Here is a 20,086-nt window from a genome sequence, read left to right as displayed (position 1 = left end):
TGGTACACTTGAGGCAGTTGGTCCAGATGAAGGAAACAGAGCCCCAATCATGAATGGAAATGGGAACTTCACCACCTCGGGGGTGTCCAAATCCACCGGCTCGTCTTACTCAAAACCATTTTCTGACCACTGCTGACCCTCCAAAGGTACCCAGTCCTGAACTTTGTGTGTCAGAATGAAATCACTACATTGCTCACGTAAGTCCAAACTAACAGCCTGGTTATCCTGCCATTCTGCTGCATAAGCCTGACTGGCACCACCAGTGACAACCACAGAGGATGCTTCTCTATTGACCAATGCACGCACATCTACTTGTGACTTCGCTGGAAAGCGCTCCCCTAGTTGATTCGAGCCTGCGGGGTAAACCCCACCAGAAACTGACAGCATGGACACAGGCAAACCATTCTTCAAGTGGTCCATCTAGCTCCTGGCTACAGCATGCGACACTATGTCCTACTTCTAAGTCACCACTCGTGCATGGGTATGAACCAAGATGTGGGGAGAGAGAAGAAGAAAAATGGGAAGAAAGCTGGGGAAAACGCTAGGGGAAGGCAGAGAGGAGAAACGGAATCAAGTCTGGGCCACCCCATGCCATTGGACTAGCACTGGGTACCCAGTTCCAAATCCTTCACTGGCAGTTTGAGTCCCAGGGAAGAGGTTCCCAAGGGGTCGATCATGTTCTTGTAACGCTCCCCACGGTGCTGAGCTAAGAAGGGGCCCCAGTCCGGCTGCGGCGAGCACACCAACTTCAGCCTCTGCAAAGAAGCCAAAGACACACAGGGTCACAGAAGCAAAGCACCCTCTTCCCCCAGGTACCACCCACCCATCCCCAAACTGCGTGTGACCACATTCGCCAGAACGCCTCCTGGAACCAAGAGGTCCCCCACCAAGAGAAGCAGTTAGGAAGATCAGCCCCATTAATTAACAAGGCCAGGGATGCAGTTAAGAGGAGACTTAGTTTAGTTCACTGGAAATTATTTACATCATCCTGCAAGCAATATTAGAGTTGCCCAGGGTTTGCCTTGCACAAGATTAATAGAGAATAAAAGGCCCAGATTTTAATTATACATTTTTTTCCCTCCAAATGGAGAGGATCTACAAGCTGCTCTCTCCACTGCCAAATGCAGTCTGCAAAGGACATGTACTCACTTTTGTTCTGTAGCCTCAACAGTGAGTTGTTACATCAAAATAATTGGATTTTGTTTAGCATATTTCCCCAAAGTATATAAATGGCCGGGAAAAAAAACCCTCAACCACAAAGCTACACTGCCAAGAGTGAGCAAAGATTTTAATTATCTGTTGACAAAAATATACGTTTCTGACTTGGTTCAGAAGTGTGGGTTCTTGCAGGCAAGCTAAAAATAATGGGAATGTCTCTAATTCGTCAACTGAACCTTTCATGGAAAACATAATTTGACTGGAGCATTTTCTAGAAAAAGGAAAGAAAACATATTTCTGACTACATAAGAGGGAAAAAGTATGTGTTTATTACCTATTAAAGTGAAGCTGCTTCTTATAGCTGTTTTTTTTTTTTTTTTTTTGGCGTTACGCGCGGGCCTCTCACTGTTGTGGCCTCTCCCGTTGCGGAGCACAGGCTCCGGACGCGCAGGCTCAGCGGCCATGGCTCACGGGCCCAGCCGCTCCGCGCCATGCGGGATCCTCCCAGACCGGGGCACAAACCCGTGTCCCCTGCATCGGCAGGCGGACTCTCAACCACTGCGCCACCAGGGAAGCCCTAACTGTTAGTTTAATCTCCCGTTAATCATCAGTTTGCAACCTTTGTGTCCCGAAACAACCATAATAAATGTATAATGCTGACTCATCAGTTTAGAGGATTTCAGCCTAAGACAAAAGTAGCAGAGGCTAAAGCAGCTTCTGTTCAGAGGGAAAGAGATTTCTGGGTCAGTGGGTAGGAGGAGGTCCATCTGAGGCTCGGGCAAGCCATCCCTGGCGGTAAGGGGGCTGAGTCCATTTACCTTAAGGAGATAACAGACAATTTCCTGAGGATGGAAACTGGAACACTGCTTCAGTAAGAAGACTCCTGCATCTCCCTTTGTCAACTCTGCCTCCATCTTTAGTCCAATAAAAACAAAGGCCACCTCCTCATCGCGTGGACATTCGTGTAAGGTGTTTACTCACATGCTCTATTCCCATCGGCTTCTCCCCTCCCGAGGCTGCGAGAGATGCTCCGGAGCCCTCTCCTCCTCAATATGGCTGACCAAGAGCAAAACCCACCCAGCTGTTCTTCATTACCCTCATCAGCAGGTGTTTCTTTGCCTGGGTCTCATCCAATGCCTCTCAAGCTTGAATTTGCATCAGAATCACCTGGGGGCTCATTAAACAAGGGACACAAGAGTCCTACTTCCCTGAGAGTCGAGTTTAGTGGTGCAGAGTTGGAGCCCGATCATTTGCATTTCCAACAAGCCCCCAGGTGGTGCTGATGTTGTTAGTCCCTGGGCCAGACCTTGAGCAGCACCGGTCTGGTCCTAAACGGCAGCCCTCTGGACCGCCAAGACAAGGCAGTGCTGATCTCTTCCTAACACGTCTGAGCACGTGATTTCTCATGAATAACAAAAGCCTGAGCACACTTCACTGGTGGCTCAGCAAGTGGCAATCCCCTTACCATCCTCTCCGGAGGGTGGGGAGTTTTTTGCCTTAGAAATGGGAAATGGGTCCAGCAAGGGACTAACCGACAAAGACAACCAACATGCCTTATACCAGGCATGCTCTGGACCTTTCATTACATCCTTCGGGGAGGGTGACATTTTAATCAGCTTGGACCCCTCAGCCATGCCGAACACAGGCAAAGCAGGAACGGGGGGTGATTTTAAACGTAATCGCAATAGGTGTTTGGGGGGAGGTACCTCGGACAGAGAGGAACGTCAGGAAAGGGGGAATCTGATGTGTGGTTAAAAACCAAACACTGGGATTTAAGCTCTGGATGAGGGGAGAGGAGGGGGAAGCGCCAGGAGAGAGGAGACACTCTGATCGTTTATCCCCCAGAGCCGTCACTGCTCAGAGGAAGAGCATAATAACAGCTTGGCCTGTGGGCTGGCTGAGTCCCTACGTTAGAGGAGTAATACATAATAAAAATGGGTTTAATAGAAACGGTAGCAACTGTAACCACTTAATCACCATGTCTCCCCTTAGAATAAGTGCACCAAATCTTTTGTTTTTTTAAAGCACAGAGCTCTCAGAGCTTCTGCCCTGGGAGGGGACGGCAGGAGAGGGAGCTGATACAATTACCTCAATAAATCTGCCAGGAGCCAGATGCATTTTTATCACAAACATAATCGGGATCCAGATAACAGAGCAGGCGAGCATTAGCCATCCGAGCACCATGGACCAGTTAGGGTAGCGGTAAGAGCCATAGGTCATGGGCTCCCACTGGTAAAAGCTGAAGCAAAGGATAAACTGGGAAGAAAAGAGAAACACACGCGTTAGGGTGGGGATGTGAAGTATTCCTTCAACAGTCATGTACTGGACGCCTGCTGTGAGTTGGCTGCTTTTTTGTCTATTATCTCATTTTACCCCAATAACGACCCTGAAAGGGAAGTATTATTACTTCATTTTCTAAATGAAGAAACTGGATTTCACAGAGATGAACGTGACACACACTGAGCCACTGATGCTGAATTTGCCATCCCATAAAAGCTGAGCAATGCATATGGGTGTCTATACACACAGACTGGCTGAGAGGACGATTTTAAAGGCTATACACCGAGGTGACGGAGGGGTGGAGGCAGGAGAGGGGATGGTGGGTGTGTTTAAGGAGAGGGGTGTCTCTACTGTCTATAATGGATAATCAAGCTTTTGTTATAAGGAAAAAATCCATTAGATTAATGTGAAAAATGAATAAAATCTACTTTGCTTTCACCTTGAATGGGGAAGAGCCCATCTGCAGGAGCTGCCTCTAAAGCCGGCTGAGAGGTCCCCAAGCAGTGGCTGAGCAGGAAGTTTGGTCCTATAATCAGCTGTGGGACAAAGAGAGTGGAGGCCCAGCCCACCCCTCAACTGATACAAGGTGAACAGGGCCTCGTCAGCAACCCGTGAGCCGAGAGGCCGGGGACGGGCAGGCTAATCCCAGCTCTACCACTAATTGGCTGAGGGACCTGTATGTCTCAGACTTCTCTGCTATATAACAGATCCACTTCACACCAGGTATACAACACAGGGATTTTCTGGGAACAACAGTCTGGTATTTACTCAGGAGCCCCCCTCACTTTATTTTTTATTTTTATTTTTTTTCAGTACGCGGGCCTCTCACTGTTGTGGCCTCTCCCGTTGCGGAGCACAGGCTCTGGACGCGCAGGCTCAGTGGCCATGGCTCACGGGCCCAGCCACTCCACGGCATGTGGGATCCTCCCAGACCAGGGTACGAACCCGTGTCCCCTGCATCGGCAGGCGGACTCTCAACCACTGCGCCACCAGGGAAGCCCTCCCCCTCACTGTTAAGAGAGGTGATGATGCATCGTCTGCCTGTTTTCCCCCATCACCGCACACTTTGGCTGGCAACAGTGATGCGAACCCTCTGAAGTCTTGGTTAGTGCAGCTGAGGAGGAACAAGGCGACAGATATGCTGGAAAAAGAGGCACTGAAAAGGACAGAAGAGGGGTCCTAACGCTCTAGCTAAGCCTCTGTTGGGGGAGGGGGCACTGCCCTCAGAAAACTGAGTTCTTCCCGCCTATGGCGGCCTCCGCCTAGAGCAATGTACCTGCCTGAGTACTTCCCTCCTCCTCAGCTCCCTCATTCTATCTTAAGCAGTAAAAGAACTGCCTGAAAACGATTAGAGGGAATTATGTCAGGCAAGATCATATATGGAAGTGTTTTGCAAAAGTGTGAAGCATTAGACAAATGTAAGGCATCTGTATGATTGCTGTAAAGCCCAGGCTGCCGGGGCAAGTGATTATTTCAATGCAACAGCAGTTCAATATATGGATTCGAAGCAACATGAGACTGAAAACAGTGGTTGAGAAAACTGCTCCTATACGAGATATCTACTCTAGGCCCCCTTTTAAATATTTGCCCCTAGAGTTATAAGCTTTATTAACCAGTCTATTGGAAGTATGGCCTAATGTAATTATGGTAAATTGCTCCATTTCATTTACTATATAAATAGCAATACATCTGCTTATGTGTGTGCATAATTCAGTAACGTGATCTGCCTATGTATAAAATAATTGCATGCAGAATATTTATAGCTCTATAAATCCATGAAGGCACATAATGATCAATTTTATTTCAGGGTTTTTTGTTTGTTTGTTTGTTTGTTTGTTTGTTTTGCAGTACGCGGGCCTCTCACTGTTGTGGCCTCTCCCGTTGTGGAGCACAGGCTCCGGACATGCAGGCTCAGTGGCCATGGCTCACGGGCCTAGCTGCTCCATGGCATGTGGGATCTTCCCGGACCGGGGCACGAATCCGTGTCCCCTGCATCGGCAGGCGGACTCTCAACCACTGCACCACCAGGGAAGCCCCCTATTTCAGGGTTTTTGAAGTCATTTAAACCATAATCTCAGCTCATTCTAGCCTACTACAAGATAGCCGTGTTACAGAAGGGCAAATGGCAAAAAAGAAGGGTTAGCCTTGGTCCTTTGATACCCATTTCCTATTACACAAATATCACATCAAATTTATCTGTGCAAACTTGGTCTTGCCATCAATTTCCCTCTGCCAAGTCAGGTTTGACAAAAACCCTGCCCTCAGATGAACCTGGCCATGAGAAAGGATAATTTAGCCACCGAGCCAGGGACCTCTCCACAGGTTTCTGAGGTGAGTTTTATAATGGAAATCGAGTAAAGCACAGCACAGTTGAGGAACTTTCTCAAAAAAACACAGCAAGTCCCTAGAATCCCTTTCCCCTGACATTCTGCTCCTAGAGATTAGGATTATTTTAATCCAGAATTGGCCAAACTCCACTTGGAGATGAAAGCAACTAGGGTTTTAGAATTGTAGTAGAAATGTATTTAGAAATGTATTATCTTGAAGCCTAGGTAGCCTTGGATTCCATTCTTATTCTGCACCCTGCAAGCTTTGTGGCCTTGGGCAAGCTCCTTAGCCTCTCCAAGCCTCAGCACAGGCAACTGTAAAATGGGGGAGGAATCACCCACCAATCAGAGTGGTTGGGAGCTTGAGAGACATAGTTAATAAAGCAGCTACCACAAGTCATCCTGCTGATTATTATTATGTGGTCTGCATCTGCAGAATATAATAAGATTCTCTGAAGCTTAATCTCTTCCAAGACAGGAGGGAAAGGTCGGTAGAATCTGGAACAGATTCTAACTTTGATTCCACCCAAGAATAAATTGTGTGTAGTAGGAACTGAGGGACGTGGCAAAGCTCAGCAGAGATGGGGAACAGCGGGGAGGGGGTCTCCCGTCTTCCTCCCAGGAGATGGGTAATCCTCCATCCTTCACACACACTTCAGTCCTGGATTCAAGAAACTGAAAAATCTACCTTAGTCCTTTTCAACTCTCATGCCCCAAATCTGGTGGGACTTTTCAGACAAATGACAGCCTCTGAAATGTGAGTACAGATGTGGGCTTCTGTATGATGTCTTCCTGTCAATGCGGAGGGAGGTAAACGCTGAATGGTTTTTCTGTCTAAACTTCTCTTTTCAGAAAGAAATTGAGATGTTTTGATTAAAATTCACTCTGTGACAGTTCGGTTTTTTTTTTTTTTTAAGGAAGATATATGTTTTCTCTACAATTTTACTGTCTTGTTTTCCTTTAAAGAAGCTGGTACAGTGTAGTAAAAGGGTCTTAATCTGGTTTCTAGTGCCACCTGCTGGGCCCAGAAGGAACTACAGCCAGCTTCCTGCAGCCTTTGCCCAGATGACACCTACAAGCCAGGGAGGAAGAGAGGGAAAGGCAAGGTCTCTGTCAATTACTGTGCTTGGAGAGTAGATGGAGGCAAAGCCAGGAGCTGGGGCACAATAAAGGAGGTGACAGGATATGCTTGTAAGTCCCTATGCAGATTTACTGGCACATGAAGGGCTCTGATCTTTAAGAAGATGAATGTCAGATGATCTCAAAATGTCATCATCACACTTGAGGATGATAAGATAGTCCTCAAAAGCAATAAAAATGAACAATAAAAGTCTAACTTCTGCTATACATATTAGTTGTAGAGTAGCTGTGTTGAGCAGTGTTTAGGATTAAGTGTTCTGGAGCCAGACTGCCTGGGTTTGAACCCAGGCTGTTGCTAATTATAGTTGTACAATCCTAGGCAAGTCACATAACCTCTGGGTGTCAGTTTCCCCATCTGTAAAATGGAGATGATTATAATACCAACCCCTCAGAGCTGCTGTGAGGGAGAGATGAGGTGATACATATAAATCAGCAGCCCCCAACATTTTTGGCACCAGGAACCAGTTTCACGGAGAGCAATTTTTCCACGGATGGGGGTGATGGTTCAGGCAGTAACACGAGCGATGGGGAGTAATGCGGAGCGGCAGATGAAGTTTCGCACACTCACCCACCACTCACCTCCTGCTGTGTGGCCCGGTTCCTAACAGGCCACAGACCGCTACCAGTCCTTGGCCCAGGGGTTGGGAACCCCTGATATAAAGCACTGTGCACAGAGCGTGGACCCCAGTTAGCACATGGGAAATGGGATCACGTGAGGCAGACCGATATAATGGGAAATGTTCCATAGGGATGCTCCAAACTGTGCATGCATCCTAGCTCTGCACCCAATCAGTCAAGCACCTTCAGGCAAGGTGCTTCACCTCTTCAAATCTGCATTTCCTCAGCTGAAAGACATGAGTAATACTCAGCCTACTAGCTCCGCAGGCTCATCTGTATGTAGGCACAGGTCTTGTTCAACATAAAGCATCACATATGCATGCAAGGTGCTACCCACGCAATAAAGCACATGGTCCTTACAGTTAAAATGGTTGGAGTAACAAATGCCCAGCAGACTTTCCAGAAAATGTTTGGCTGGAATCCAATCATCATCTCGATATCTTCACAGAACCTCTGCAAGCCTGCAAAGAGACCAACGGAGATCAAGCATGAGGTGCCATGGCAGGGGACGGCGTGAGAGCCCCTCACTCGAGGGCCGTTGGCTGGGACGGCCCCATCCTGGTGTCAACGTGACCCCTATTTATGCAGGAAACAATCAGACAAATGACTCGCTGCCGGGGAGATTAAGGCAAATGGGACATTTAAATGGATAGTAAACACCCTCTGCAGTGATGTTCAAAGTGAGAAGTCATCCCACCATGACATCTAAAAAGCTTCATCTCGGCCTGCCCCGGGAGTCTCCACACTGCCACAGCCTGGCATAGTCACCCATGCAGCTGCTTTTGGAGGTAGGCTCATGGGCTCAGCAACCAACTCTGACATAGCCAATTAAGACTGTGATCGATAAGCATAGTGTGTTAGGAAAGCCTTGGGATTTTGAGGGAGACTCACTGTATGTGGCTTTTTACCTCTCACCCTCACAAGGACACTCTCCCATGAGTCAGTTCATCTCTGCTCTATGTAAGATGCTACAGGCAGGCAAGAACCAAAGTGAATGCCACGTGGCCATCACCCACTTTGTTGGAACTCAGAGGATTGTGATCTTCTTGGTTGCTGATCGACCTAACTACGTAAAGTAAAAAGTAGACAAGAGAGTTATTCTCAGGACCCCACGTAACCGGCATCCACTCTCTGAAAGGAAAAGTGACAGAGGATGTTTGAGGAGGGAACGGTTTCCTGTATTGTTTCCTGAGCTCATCAGAAGCACGGCTTTCTCAGAACTGCGGGATCGCTATGCTGAAGGCACTTGAAAGGGCCCCAAGTTCAAGCCCTTTCATAGTCGGCGGTTCTGACTGGTGGCCCCAAATCATGGGCCACCACAGGCAAGAACTGCACACTTTGAGCAGCTGAACTGACCATCTTTGGGTTAGTTGGTTTGTCTCCTTTCATGTCATCAAACACCTTCAAGCGAGTGGCCTCTGGACAGAAGACCCTCTGGGCATAAGTGAGGGGTGAGAACAAAAACAGAGACAAAGGTCAAAGATGAGGCCCTCAGAAACACACATGAGATCCTGCAAGCAGGCCTCAGTTCTTAAAAGATTCTAAAAATGGGGCTTCCCTGGTGGCGCAGTGGTTGAGAGTCGGCCTGCTGATGCAGGGGACACGGGTTCGTGCCCCGGTCCGGGAAGATCCCATGTGCCGCGGAGTGGCTGGGCCTGTGAGCCATGGCCGCTGAGCCGGCGCGTTCGGAGCCTGTGCTCCGCAACGGGAGAGGCCACAACAGTGAGAGGCCCGTGTACCGCAAAAAAAAAAAAAAAGATTCGGGCTTCCCTGGTGGCGCAGTGATTGAAAGTCCGCCTGCCGATGCAGGGGACACGGCTCCGTGCCCCGGTTCGGGAGGATCCCACATGCCGTGGAGCAGCTGGGCCCGTGAGCCATGGCCACTGAGCCTGCGTGTCCAGAGCCTGTGCTCCACAACGGGAGAGGCCACAACAGTGAGAGGCCCGCGTACCACAAAAAAAAAAAAAAAAGAAAAGAAAAAAAAGATTCTAAAAATGTCTATTATCAGTATCAATCCTGTTACCAGGCTACTAAATCATCCCCAGGAGATGACGGTGCGCAGCTCACCTGGGGAAATCGATTTGACAGGGTTCAAGGTTAGACAGAGGAAGACATACAGATAGCCTCCTACGGGAGGAGGGGGGTGGCAGTAGAAGTGCTCAAGCTCCCCCAGAGGGGACCAAGAGCTGGACCCAGAGCTGTAGGAAGGGGTGGATGACGGGGGCCCAGTTGCAGCAAGAGGCAGTTTGATGCTGAAGAGCAGTGCCGGGACTGAAGGGGAGATGGCTTGGTTTCCAGAGTCAGCTCCAGCCCTGGAAGTCAGCTCTCCCCGTGGGCCTCCGCGAGGGCTCTGGACGACAGGCCTCTGCCTTCAACAGGTTCCAGGTCCCTTGACTGCTCTGCTTGTTCCACAAAGGTGGCCCCCCAGACGCAGCCCAGGGACACCAGCGGGGAGCCACCAGGCAAGCCTCCTTCCCCTTGCTCATTCCTGAGTCAGGCTGTCCCGTCCCTCCATCCTCTGGCTGCTCCAGCCCCCACCCAGCACAGCCCGCCCACGCCCTGACTCACTCCAGAGTCCCCACCTGAGTCCCTTACAGCTTCAGTGTCTACCTTCCCCTCCGGCCTTCGTTCATATGACTTCCTCTGCCTGCTCTATCCTTCCTGCTGGTCCAGGTCCCTCTTCAAAGCTAACTCTTTTTTTTTTTTTTTGCGGTACGCGGGCCTCTCACTGTTGCGGCCTCTCCCGTTGCGGAGCACAGGCTCCGGACACGCAGGCTCAGCGGCCATGGCTCACGGGCCCAGCTGCTCTGCGGCATGTGGGATCTTCCCGGACCGGGGCACAAACCCGTGTCCCCTGCATCGGCAGGCGGACTCTCAACCACTGAGCCACCAGGGAAGCCCCAAAGCTAACTCTTTTTATTTTTTTAATTTTTTTTTAATTGGAGTATAGCTGCTTTACCTTGTTGTGTTAGCTTCTGCTGTACAGCAAAGTGAATCAACTAAACATATACATATACCCCTCGTTTTTGGATTTCCTTCCCATTTAGAAGGCTAACTCTTGATAGAGGACTTGACCTTGAGTCCTGGAGCATGTGCATGGAGACTTGCCTGCCGCATGACCTTGAACCTGAAGGGGTAAGAGAGCTCCAAAAGGGATCAGAGCAACTGTTTCTCACTGAATTAGCAAAAAAATAGCAGCAAAAAAAGCGAAAAAAAAAAAAAAAGTGGTGAACTCATAGCAACTGTTCTAGATTCAAACCAACAGATTTGGTGCCCAGCAATGTGCCCACCACAACCTCCATATAACCAGCCAATCCTGAACTGTAAGTCAAGGACCTCCTTCAACCAACCGATCACTTTCACCCATGCAACTTTGTGGCTTTTGTCTTTATGAACCATACCCTTGCCCTTGGTCTGAGTATGATCTTCCAGGGGCTGCTCTCCCCACTGTGTGGCCAGGGCCAGCCTCCTAGCCTGTGAGCCAAGTACTCATACAGGGCCTGGTGCTCAGAAGGGCACCACCCCTGGATTAATCTTAATCTCTCCTGTCGCCATCTTGAAACTCTTGACAATTTTTTTTTTTTTTTTTTGCGGTATGTGGGCCTCTCACTGTTGGGGCCTCTCCCATTGCAGGGCACAGGCTCCGGATGCGCAGGCTCAACGGCCATGGCTCACAGGCCTAGCCGCTCCACGGCATGTGGAATCTTCCTGGACCGGGGCACGAACCCGTGTCCCCTGCATCAGCAGGCGAACTCTCAACCACTGCGCCACCAGGAAAGCCCTCTTGACAATTTTTTTTTTTTTTTTTTGTGGTGTGTGGGCCTCTCACTGTTGTGGCCTCTCCCGTTGCAGAGCACAGGCTCCGGACGCACAGGCTCAGCAGCCATGGCTCACAGGCCCAGCTGCTCCGCGGCATGTGGGATCTTCCCAGACCGGGGCACGAACCCGCGTCCTCTGCATCTGCAGGCGGACTCTTAACCACTGTGCCACCAGGGAAGCCCTCTTGACAATTTTTTAACACAGGGCTCCACATTTTCATTTTGCACTAGGTCCCACAAATTAGGTCTCCAGTCCTGTGTGTATCTCAAATATTATTCTCTTACAGTTAATGTAATGTTTTGGCCGCATCTCTTGGAGCCAAAACCCTATGTGTGGGCTCAGATTTTCCCTGCCTTGGTTAGCAATAAACTCAACACTAAGTCTCGTCTTTATATTCTTTTATCTCCAAAACTCCACCTTCTCAAAGTTTTTCTGGCTACCCTGGCCCTCCTTTATCTCTGGGCAGCAAAAGCACACAGCTGGGATGCACAGCTTAGTACTGGCCTTCTTCTCAATATACGAAGTAGATTTGCTCTTCCTGGCAGCTAGTTGGAAATATCCGTGAATATAGAAAACTACCTCTGCCCTCCCCACTTTCCTAGAAGCATGCAGGGCATACAGTGAACACTTAATAAATACCTGTTGAGGACTTCCCTGGTGGCACAGTGGTTAAGAATCTGCCTGCTAATGCAGGGGACACAGGTTCAAGCCCTGGTCTGGGAAGATCCCACATGCCACAGAGCAACTAAGCCCATGCACCACAACTACTGAGCCTGCGCTCTAGAGCCCGTGAGCCATGACTACTGAGCCCGCGTGCCACAACTACTGAAGCCCGCGTGCCTAGAGCCCATGCTCCCCAGCAAGAGAAGCCACCTCAATGAGAAGCCCGCGCACCACAACGAAGAGTAGCCCCCCACTCACCACAAGTAGAGAAAGCCTGCGTGCAGCAATGAAGAACCAACGCAGCCAAAAATAAATTAATTAATTAAAAAAAATATTGTTTAAACACAGGCATTTACCTATGTGAGTTATGAATGGACTGAAACCTCTTGTTCCTAATGTTTTCTGAACCCCAGCAAATGGAGCTGGGGGAACTTACACCCTGAATGAGACAGTGACATTTCAGCCAAGAACATATGTGAAGATGGAGCTCACGGAGGGGGACCAGAGAGGAACAAAATTAAGCTTGAATTTGTGGGGTTTCAGAGAGATCACGTGTTTTGTTTTGTTTTCTTTTATACTAAAAACAAAAACAAAAAAACTTTGAGGTGTTCAGCCTGCAGGATGGACAACCAGAACTGGAGAATGACATATTCCATCCTGTAAAAGTCACTGCCTGTGTGACTCTAACATCCTTCACAAGGATGTGGAGAAAGAGTGGGGTAGGATGTGAAACAAGTAACTGATCAACATGGAAGAAAACAGATCAAGACAACTGAGCATATAGTGATTTGGGGGAAATGCACAGTGTGGAGCCAACAGATAAGCAGGCAGCAGGGCTCTGTGGTGTCAGGTCAATCCTATGGTCCCCCCAGCCAGAAAGTCCCTGTATTGGCTCCTAGGAAAATACAAATCACTTCTTCAAAGCGACTCTGTTCGGTAACAGTCTGTTAAAGGGATTGTTCCTACACCAAACTCAGGGAGTTCCACTTTTCTAGCTACCTCAAACCCAAATATTGGCCTTTGAAGAGTGTTGCCTTGAGAACCTGAATCAGATATTTTGATCTAAAGATAAAACTTGAAAATTGTACCTACTGTATTTTAAATGTTTGAATGGCAACCTCTAGAATCTAGACTCTAGAGATCATTAGAACTAAGAAGAAAACACAAATCTCTGCAATCCACCTATTTATTTTTCAAATTCAGCAGCCAGGATGGGGGGAATCAAATCAGTCAGGTTCATTTTCACTCTTCACAGGTTCATGTTCAACTTCCTTAAACTAACCTTGCATTTGTTTGAGGCCTCATTATCTCAATAAAGAATCCAGTGTCCTCTGGAGCATACATTATATATTTGTGCAGGCTTTTGCTTTCACCTCTAACAATTATGTTAGCTTATTTCAAATATTTCTTCTAAGAGTCCCTTCTTAGAATTCCATCCAGGTCCAAATCAGAGGTTCACACCCACATCCAACACAGTAGGAGTCAAGTTCACCTTAAGCTCAGCACAGAGTCCACTTGGACCTGGAAGCTGGCCCAGCACCAGCTCTCTAGAGGCCAGGCGATTTCCTGGGCGGTCCCCCAGGAAGATTAGCAGAGCCCAGGGACTGAAGCGCTCAGGACTTATTTTTTCCTTCAGAACCAAAAAATCTACCACCAGTTTTATATGGAAGCTGGGGGGAGCTACTTAAGTTCTAAAAATAGAGATGTTAAAATGTTTCTGTTTTAATGATGCTTGTAAACCACACTGAACAGCCCTGTTTTATCGGAAAGAATTGTGCAAATGTGTCTTTTGTGGCAAATAGCAGCGAGGTTACCGACCACAGAGGAGGTCAATGATATGGCCACCTGCACTTGGGCCAGAGCTGCAAGGAAGAGCTTTCCTGACTTTGCCAACAGACTATCTGGTGACTTTAGCTTATATATAGACCCATGAGGGCTTGAGTTTCCAAAGGAGGGCCCCAGAGGCCTCTCCATGGCAAAGCCTTTGGTATCTGGGCAGAAAGTTAGGATTGTGGTAGATTGGCTGGGTTTCTGCCACTCTCTGCTCAGGTAGGAAGCTCTTTGAAGCCTCACTCTAAATGCAGGTCCTCAGTCACAGTGTCACTGCAGGCTCCAGGCTGTCTCATCAGCCCAAAGTGTTGGCAGTTTGGCCTCTGATCCCATGACGACAGCTGGCATGCCTGCCCACTTCTCTGGCCAGAAACTAAACTCTCCCTGCAGTGGGGATGTAATCTCCAGCTGAGACAAAGTTCCCTTCTGCCAACACCTAACAATGAACTACAGTATCTTCCTCTTTCTAGGGCACCTAACGTTTACATGAGAGGTTTCCTTTTTCAGGCAAGCAAGAAGCTGCTGAACCCTGATGGACAGGAGGCTAACAATTACATTAAAAGCAAGATGCTCATACCAAGGACATCCTGCATCCAAGTGATACCCTGCCTTTCTTTTTACCATCTCTTTTTGGTTTTGAAGTACAGATGGATCATCTGAGTTGGCATTTTTCACCTTCCTGGTATTTGCTAAGGAGGCCTTATCTATATTAGGAATGATTCTGAGACTTCGAGGCACAGGGAAGTCAGCAGTGCCTTGAACCCAATAGGACTTGCTTGTGCTGACTGGCGGGGCACACATGGAGCCCAGGAGACCACCCGGTGAGACCCCTCCCCGCATGCACAGACACCTCCACGTGAAGGGCAAAGATAGCATCCGCTGGCTTACCATTCCTATTCTTCTAGATAATGGCCCTGCTGATTATGGGATGCAGGTTGCTATGGTGATATTAAGAAGGGCTAATCTGTAAGGGAACAGGCAGTTTCTTCCTGGGAAAATCTGGGGTTAAGATCTTGTATCACAGGCTCCCATGATGCTAACAAAGTCTCCTAAGGATCTGTGAGGCCTGTGTTCTCTTTTCTCACTAAAGTATCCGGGAACCAGCCATGAAGCTTCTCCTCACCTCAAGCTACAGGAAGACTGCAGCTACCAAGACCTCAAAATACAAAAGAAGCCTTCCCCCGCCACCCAATCTGGCCATTGTCCTCAGGCGTTCACTTGCCAGACCACACCCAAAGGCATGTCCTGGTCCTAGTAGTTTCTGGTACAAAGACTACTGAGTTTCACCGTCAGCCGTCTTTTGTTTCTCTATTAAATCTAGACCCCAGCGGTCCTGAGGCAAGTTGGAAATAAAGGTGCAGCTCTCTTATGTTTCCTAAATAGCTGCAATGAAGCCCTTTCATTGTCTTACTTAATATGGAAAACCTGCTTGCCATGGAAACTTGGCAACAGACACTAAGTTCTGCCTCAGCATTAGGCACAGTGGTTCCCTTACCGTACACATAGGAGATCCCCACGAGCTCAAAAATGGCAATGATGACGAGGGCGTAGGAGGCGGCATACGTGTCCACAAGCTGAAACATGTAAATTCCACCCTGGTAGGGGAGAGAAACAACCGACATCAATAGGCCTGGACCTAGGCTCTCTCCCACTTCTAGCAGTCAATCCTTCCATCCTGAGCAGGGCCAGGTGCAAACAGGAGTCAAAAGATCTCCCCTCCCCTTGACATCAGTAACCTAACACTGGCCAGGTATGTAAGCTGGGGGCCTTGCCATGTTAGCAAAGCAGTCCCTGGAAAGACTCCAAGCTAATCAATAGAACAAGCCCAGAAAAGTAATCTAACATCTTACTCTTGAAAGGCAAAGGTCAGCATCTGAAGACGTATATATATGTGAAAGTAGCCAGATTGCTTCATTTTTGCTTTAAGCAATAGATGACCATTTCTACCCATATACCTGCATGTGACTGACCTTCATATGACCTTTAGGTGTCTCTGGGCATTCCTCAAGCAACCCCCTGCATTTTCAGCTCACTCTTTAAGTCTCTCTACAATAGATGAGGCTTAGAGACCATCTCCTTTCAATCTATCATTTTACAGATGAAGAAACCAAGGCCCAAAGTAGTGACTCGCTCAAGGTCACAGGGACAGCAATATATATATATATATATATATATATATAGATATAGATATATATAGATATATAGATATATAGATATATATATCAGGTAAGCTAATACTCAACTTACCAGACACTCAGGACTAGAAGGAACTCAAGTAGCTATAAATCTCATATATTACAGGTAATCAATTTCTCTGGTCAGTATTTTCATGTATTCCATTTCCTTAAAGTAGGACACACCTGTCTCGTTGGCTCAAGAAGGCTACATCTCAATTACTAAGATGCTACAAGTATCATTAGTAGCCAAGGTGACATATTTCCCTCTGTGGTCAGAATCCCTAATGAACTGATGCCATCTACGTGGAAATGGCAATGATTTGGCTGTTGTTATAAGGTCCGGGAGCTAAGAGTAAAAGGCTGGAGAGCCATCAGGTTGCACCCCTGCAACCTGCCCCCATTCCAAGCCTGTGCCCAGCAGGCAGCTTACCTGAGTGATCATCGGGAAGCCCATGATGAAGAAACAAATGCAGCAGCCCAGAGTAAAGACCGGCTTGTGTGTGCGCAGGTACTTGGGAAACTCGTCCGAAATGGAGGTCACTATGGTCTCGATGGTGGCAAACTGGAATGATGCCAGCAAAGTGACACCTGAGACACACCGCCCAACCCCAAAGGCTCCAAAAAGCCCTTTGTGTTTCCCACCAGGCAAAGTGGTATTTGTATGAGGTTTGGGTTTTAGGGTTGCATTCCCTCGATGGGCCTGAAAGACTTTGCTGGGATCCAACCCACAAGGCCAGCGAGGGGAACCCAAGCAGGATGTGGGCCTTAGAGCAGTGTTTCCAGCCCCCAGAGGCTGCACTCATACCCATCCATCAGGACACTTTAAGCTTCATTTTGTGTTCATGAGATGTAAATTCCTCTCCTCCCGTTTTAATCACATTTGATCTTCTGCTTGAGGAAAAACCCTCTTTGCACCCAACTACTAAACTCTGAGTGCCTGTCACCATGATCTGTAGTAGTCTCAGCCCCAGAGCAATTCCCCTAAAATTGACCTCATATTATTTTCCCTTATTCAGCCCCAAAGGACTTGCTTTGGCAAAATGACACCAAAAGCAGGAAGCACACAGGCTAAAACTTGCATGGAGAACAGAGAGAGAGAGAGTACGGCTCCTTTGCCCCATCACCTGAGTCACCCAGAAATGCAAGGTTATCCTGAGCCCTGGACAGGTACCACACCATCCTTACATCCCTCAGGGAAATGTTTAAGTACCACTAAGCTCAACCCCATTGCAGGCTGGATACAGGACCCAGGACAGGAGTCTTCAGAAGAAGCAAGGATCGAAGCGGGGAGGGGCTCACCATAGTGTCAAGTCCGAGAGTAAGGAGCATCAGGAAAAAGATGATGGCCCAGAACGGAGAGAGGGGCAGCCTGGTTAAGGCCTCCGGGTAAACCACAAATGCAATGCCTGGCCCTGGAAGGAACAAGACACATGGCTGCAAACAGGTCCAGCTCAAGGCCCCCTCTTCCTGGAAGCCCACAGGGTCCTCTCTCCATGGAAGCCCCGAGTTGTTAGCTATCACATGCTGCTCCTGCTATTTGCTATGTTTTTACTCCTCTCTATCCATTTCCCCAATTAGACCTCAAGCTCCCGGCAGGGAAAGACCAGGGGAATTAGGTCCACACCTCAGGAAACTCAGAGGAGATGCTCAAAAAGAGTGCCAAAGCAGAGACTCGGGGCCAACGCGACTCTAAGCCCAGGCTGTATCCCATGCAAATAACATGAAAACCTCCATCTTTGTATTTATAAGGTGGGGGAGAATGTAATAATTACCCTCTAGAACAGTGGGTGATTTTGCCCTCCTGGGCACATATGGCAATGTCTGGAGACTTTTTTTTTTTTTTTTTTTTTGCAGTACGCGGGCCTCTCACTGTTGTGACCTCTCCCGTTGCGGAGCACAGGCTCCGGACGCGCAGGCTCAACGGCCATGGCTCACGGGCCTAGCCACTCCGTGGCATGTGGGATCTTCCCGGACCAGGGCATGAACCCGTGTCCCCTGCATTGGCAGGCGGACTCCCAACGACTGCGCCACCAGGGAAGCCCCTGGAGACATTTTTGATTCTCATAACTGGGATGCTATGGGGGATGATTACTGGTGTCTAGTATGTAAAGGCCAGGGATGCTGCTAAACATCCTTCAATGCATGGGACAGTCCCCACAACAAAGAATTATCCGACCCAAATGTCAAGAGTGCTGAGGTTGAGAAACCCTGCTGTAAGGGTTAAACATGCCCAGAATGACATCGTTTCCCCATTCTGTTACCCTTCTTCCTAGTCACTCCTCCAGGAGAAGCCATGGACATAAAACATGAATCAATCTAACACTTTTAGGAACTTGCCCTGTAAAGGCTTGGTAAAGATGGGGCTACATCAGTCCACAGGTAATTAAGTGGGGAAGAGGGAAGCATGATATAAGGGTTAAGAGAGTTTGGTCTCTAATAGTTAGACAGATCTGGGTCCAAATTCAGACTCCATGACTTGCCAGCTGTGCAACCCTAGAGAAGTTATTTAACTGCTGTAAGCCTCAATCTTGCCCATCTGTAAAATGGGGATAACAATAGTTCCTCACAGGGCGGTTATGAGGGACAAATGAGGAAACGCACGTAAAGCACTGAGACCAGTGCCTTGCACATCATCAGCACTCACAGAATATTAGCTTTTCTTAGGGGGGGACAATGAACTTGGAAATTAGCAGCTCTGATTCCGGTTTTCCCAAGAAGATCGCGTGTGGTCTTGGTGGAGGATGTCTGAGCTGCAGTTTTCTCTGCTAACATAAAGCCCCACCAGCCGTTCCTGTCTTCTTCACAGCCTCAATGGGAAGATGGCTAAAGACCTGGCAGTTGTGAATTCCCCTGTAGGTAGAAACCTAGATGATAAGGGGCAGAGACCAGGGAACGTCGGGGTAATCCACGGCCAGCGCACGTCTGGAAGCCAGAAATCGTAGCTCCTGGAGTTTTTATAACTCAAGCATAATGACACTTTTTTAAACTGGAATTCATCAGGTTATTAGCTCCCAATGTTGCCTAGGGCCTTGGGTATTAAAAACATAAAGCCTGGAATGCCTAAGACACCCCTGCTCGATGCATTTATTGAACAGACAGTAGAGAGAGCCTCTGAAGTCTCCCTGAGTGAACCATAAAAGAAAAATCTGTATTAAGCTACAGTTCAGAATAGGTCTCAAATGCAATGCACCGAAGAAGCCAGTTCAGTGCCCTGAACACCGAGGAAGCCAGTTCAGTTTAGGCCCATAAAGTGGACAAGAAGGTCTTCAAATGGCCACTGCCGGAGGACCTCAGCTCATTGCTTTAACAGGATTCTGGCCATTTGGGCTTTACTGCTTTTTCAGGGAGGGGAATGATTTCAAAATATTCGGCCTGTTTCCATTTCAGCGGCCTCCCTAAAGTATGCAGGGTAAAGGCATCATCTTCAGCACACTCCATTTATCCAAGATGGCTAGAGAGTGGATTTTTTAAATACATTTTTAGAACATTTTGTAGAGTTCAGAAAGATGGACTGTCCGAGCCACAGCGGAGTTTTCCCCGGGCTAGGCCCTCGTGTCTGATGGAGGCTGAGTGCTGCCTCTTTCCTCTCCCTCTGGGAGGCAGCAAGTCCCCGCGGGTGGACTGCAGGCTTCTCTCCCCCATGGGCCAGAAAACTGGCTCTGCCTCTGACTAGCTGCGGGACCGTAGGTAAGACTCTGGACAAACATCAGTTTCCTTATCCGTACAATGGAGATAATAATAGCACCTACACTCAGGGAGTTTCTGTGAGCATTAAGTGTGTTGATACAAGTAAAGGGCTCAGAACCATGCCTGGCCATGGCGAGAACTCAGTAAGCATAGACCATTATTACTCTTCCCATGAGAGGGGATCAAAGGGGTTCTGCATGCCAGCATCTTGGGCGGGGCCCCCAGAGACCTACAGTGACAGCCTCCTTGGTCCTAGAGAGCCACTGAAGACACAACCAGGGGCTCCGGTCAATGGACCCATCACGACCCGCAGCACACGGGGAGTCGTTACTCTGCTGAGAAACCTACTACACGCGGATGCGTTCTCAGAGGACGCAGCACTGGAAC

The 20,086-nt window shown here is 48.4% G+C and overlaps 1 protein-coding gene across 1 annotated transcript in view; it reads right to left on the bottom strand.

The window, feature by feature from the left end:
- Window positions 1-599: 599 nt before the first annotated feature.
- Window positions 600-20,086, bottom strand: part of SLC6A5 (solute carrier family 6 member 5) — a gene marked incomplete at its 3' end in the record, with an annotated part of 53,726 nt that continues 34,239 nt past the window's right edge. Inside the window, exons 10-15 of the mRNA XM_079708780.1 lie at window positions 17,312-17,424; window positions 16,443-16,574; window positions 15,331-15,430; window positions 7,884-7,984; window positions 3,247-3,414; window positions 600-755 (exon numbers count right to left, since the gene is read on the bottom strand). Coding sequence (XP_079564906.1) covers window positions 600-755; window positions 3,247-3,414; window positions 7,884-7,984; window positions 15,331-15,430; window positions 16,443-16,574; window positions 17,312-17,424 — 770 coding nt within the window. The remainder of the gene's footprint in view (window positions 756-3,246; window positions 3,415-7,883; window positions 7,985-15,330; window positions 15,431-16,442; window positions 16,575-17,311; window positions 17,425-20,086) is intronic.

The sequence above is a fragment of the Hyperoodon ampullatus genome (assembly GCF_949752795.1).
Source record: "Hyperoodon ampullatus genome assembly, chromosome: 7".
Lineage (NCBI taxonomy): Eukaryota > Metazoa > Chordata > Mammalia > Artiodactyla > Ziphiidae > Hyperoodon > Hyperoodon ampullatus.
Note: the sequence above shows the minus strand (reverse complement) of the source record. Positions and strands in the feature narration are given on the sequence as shown.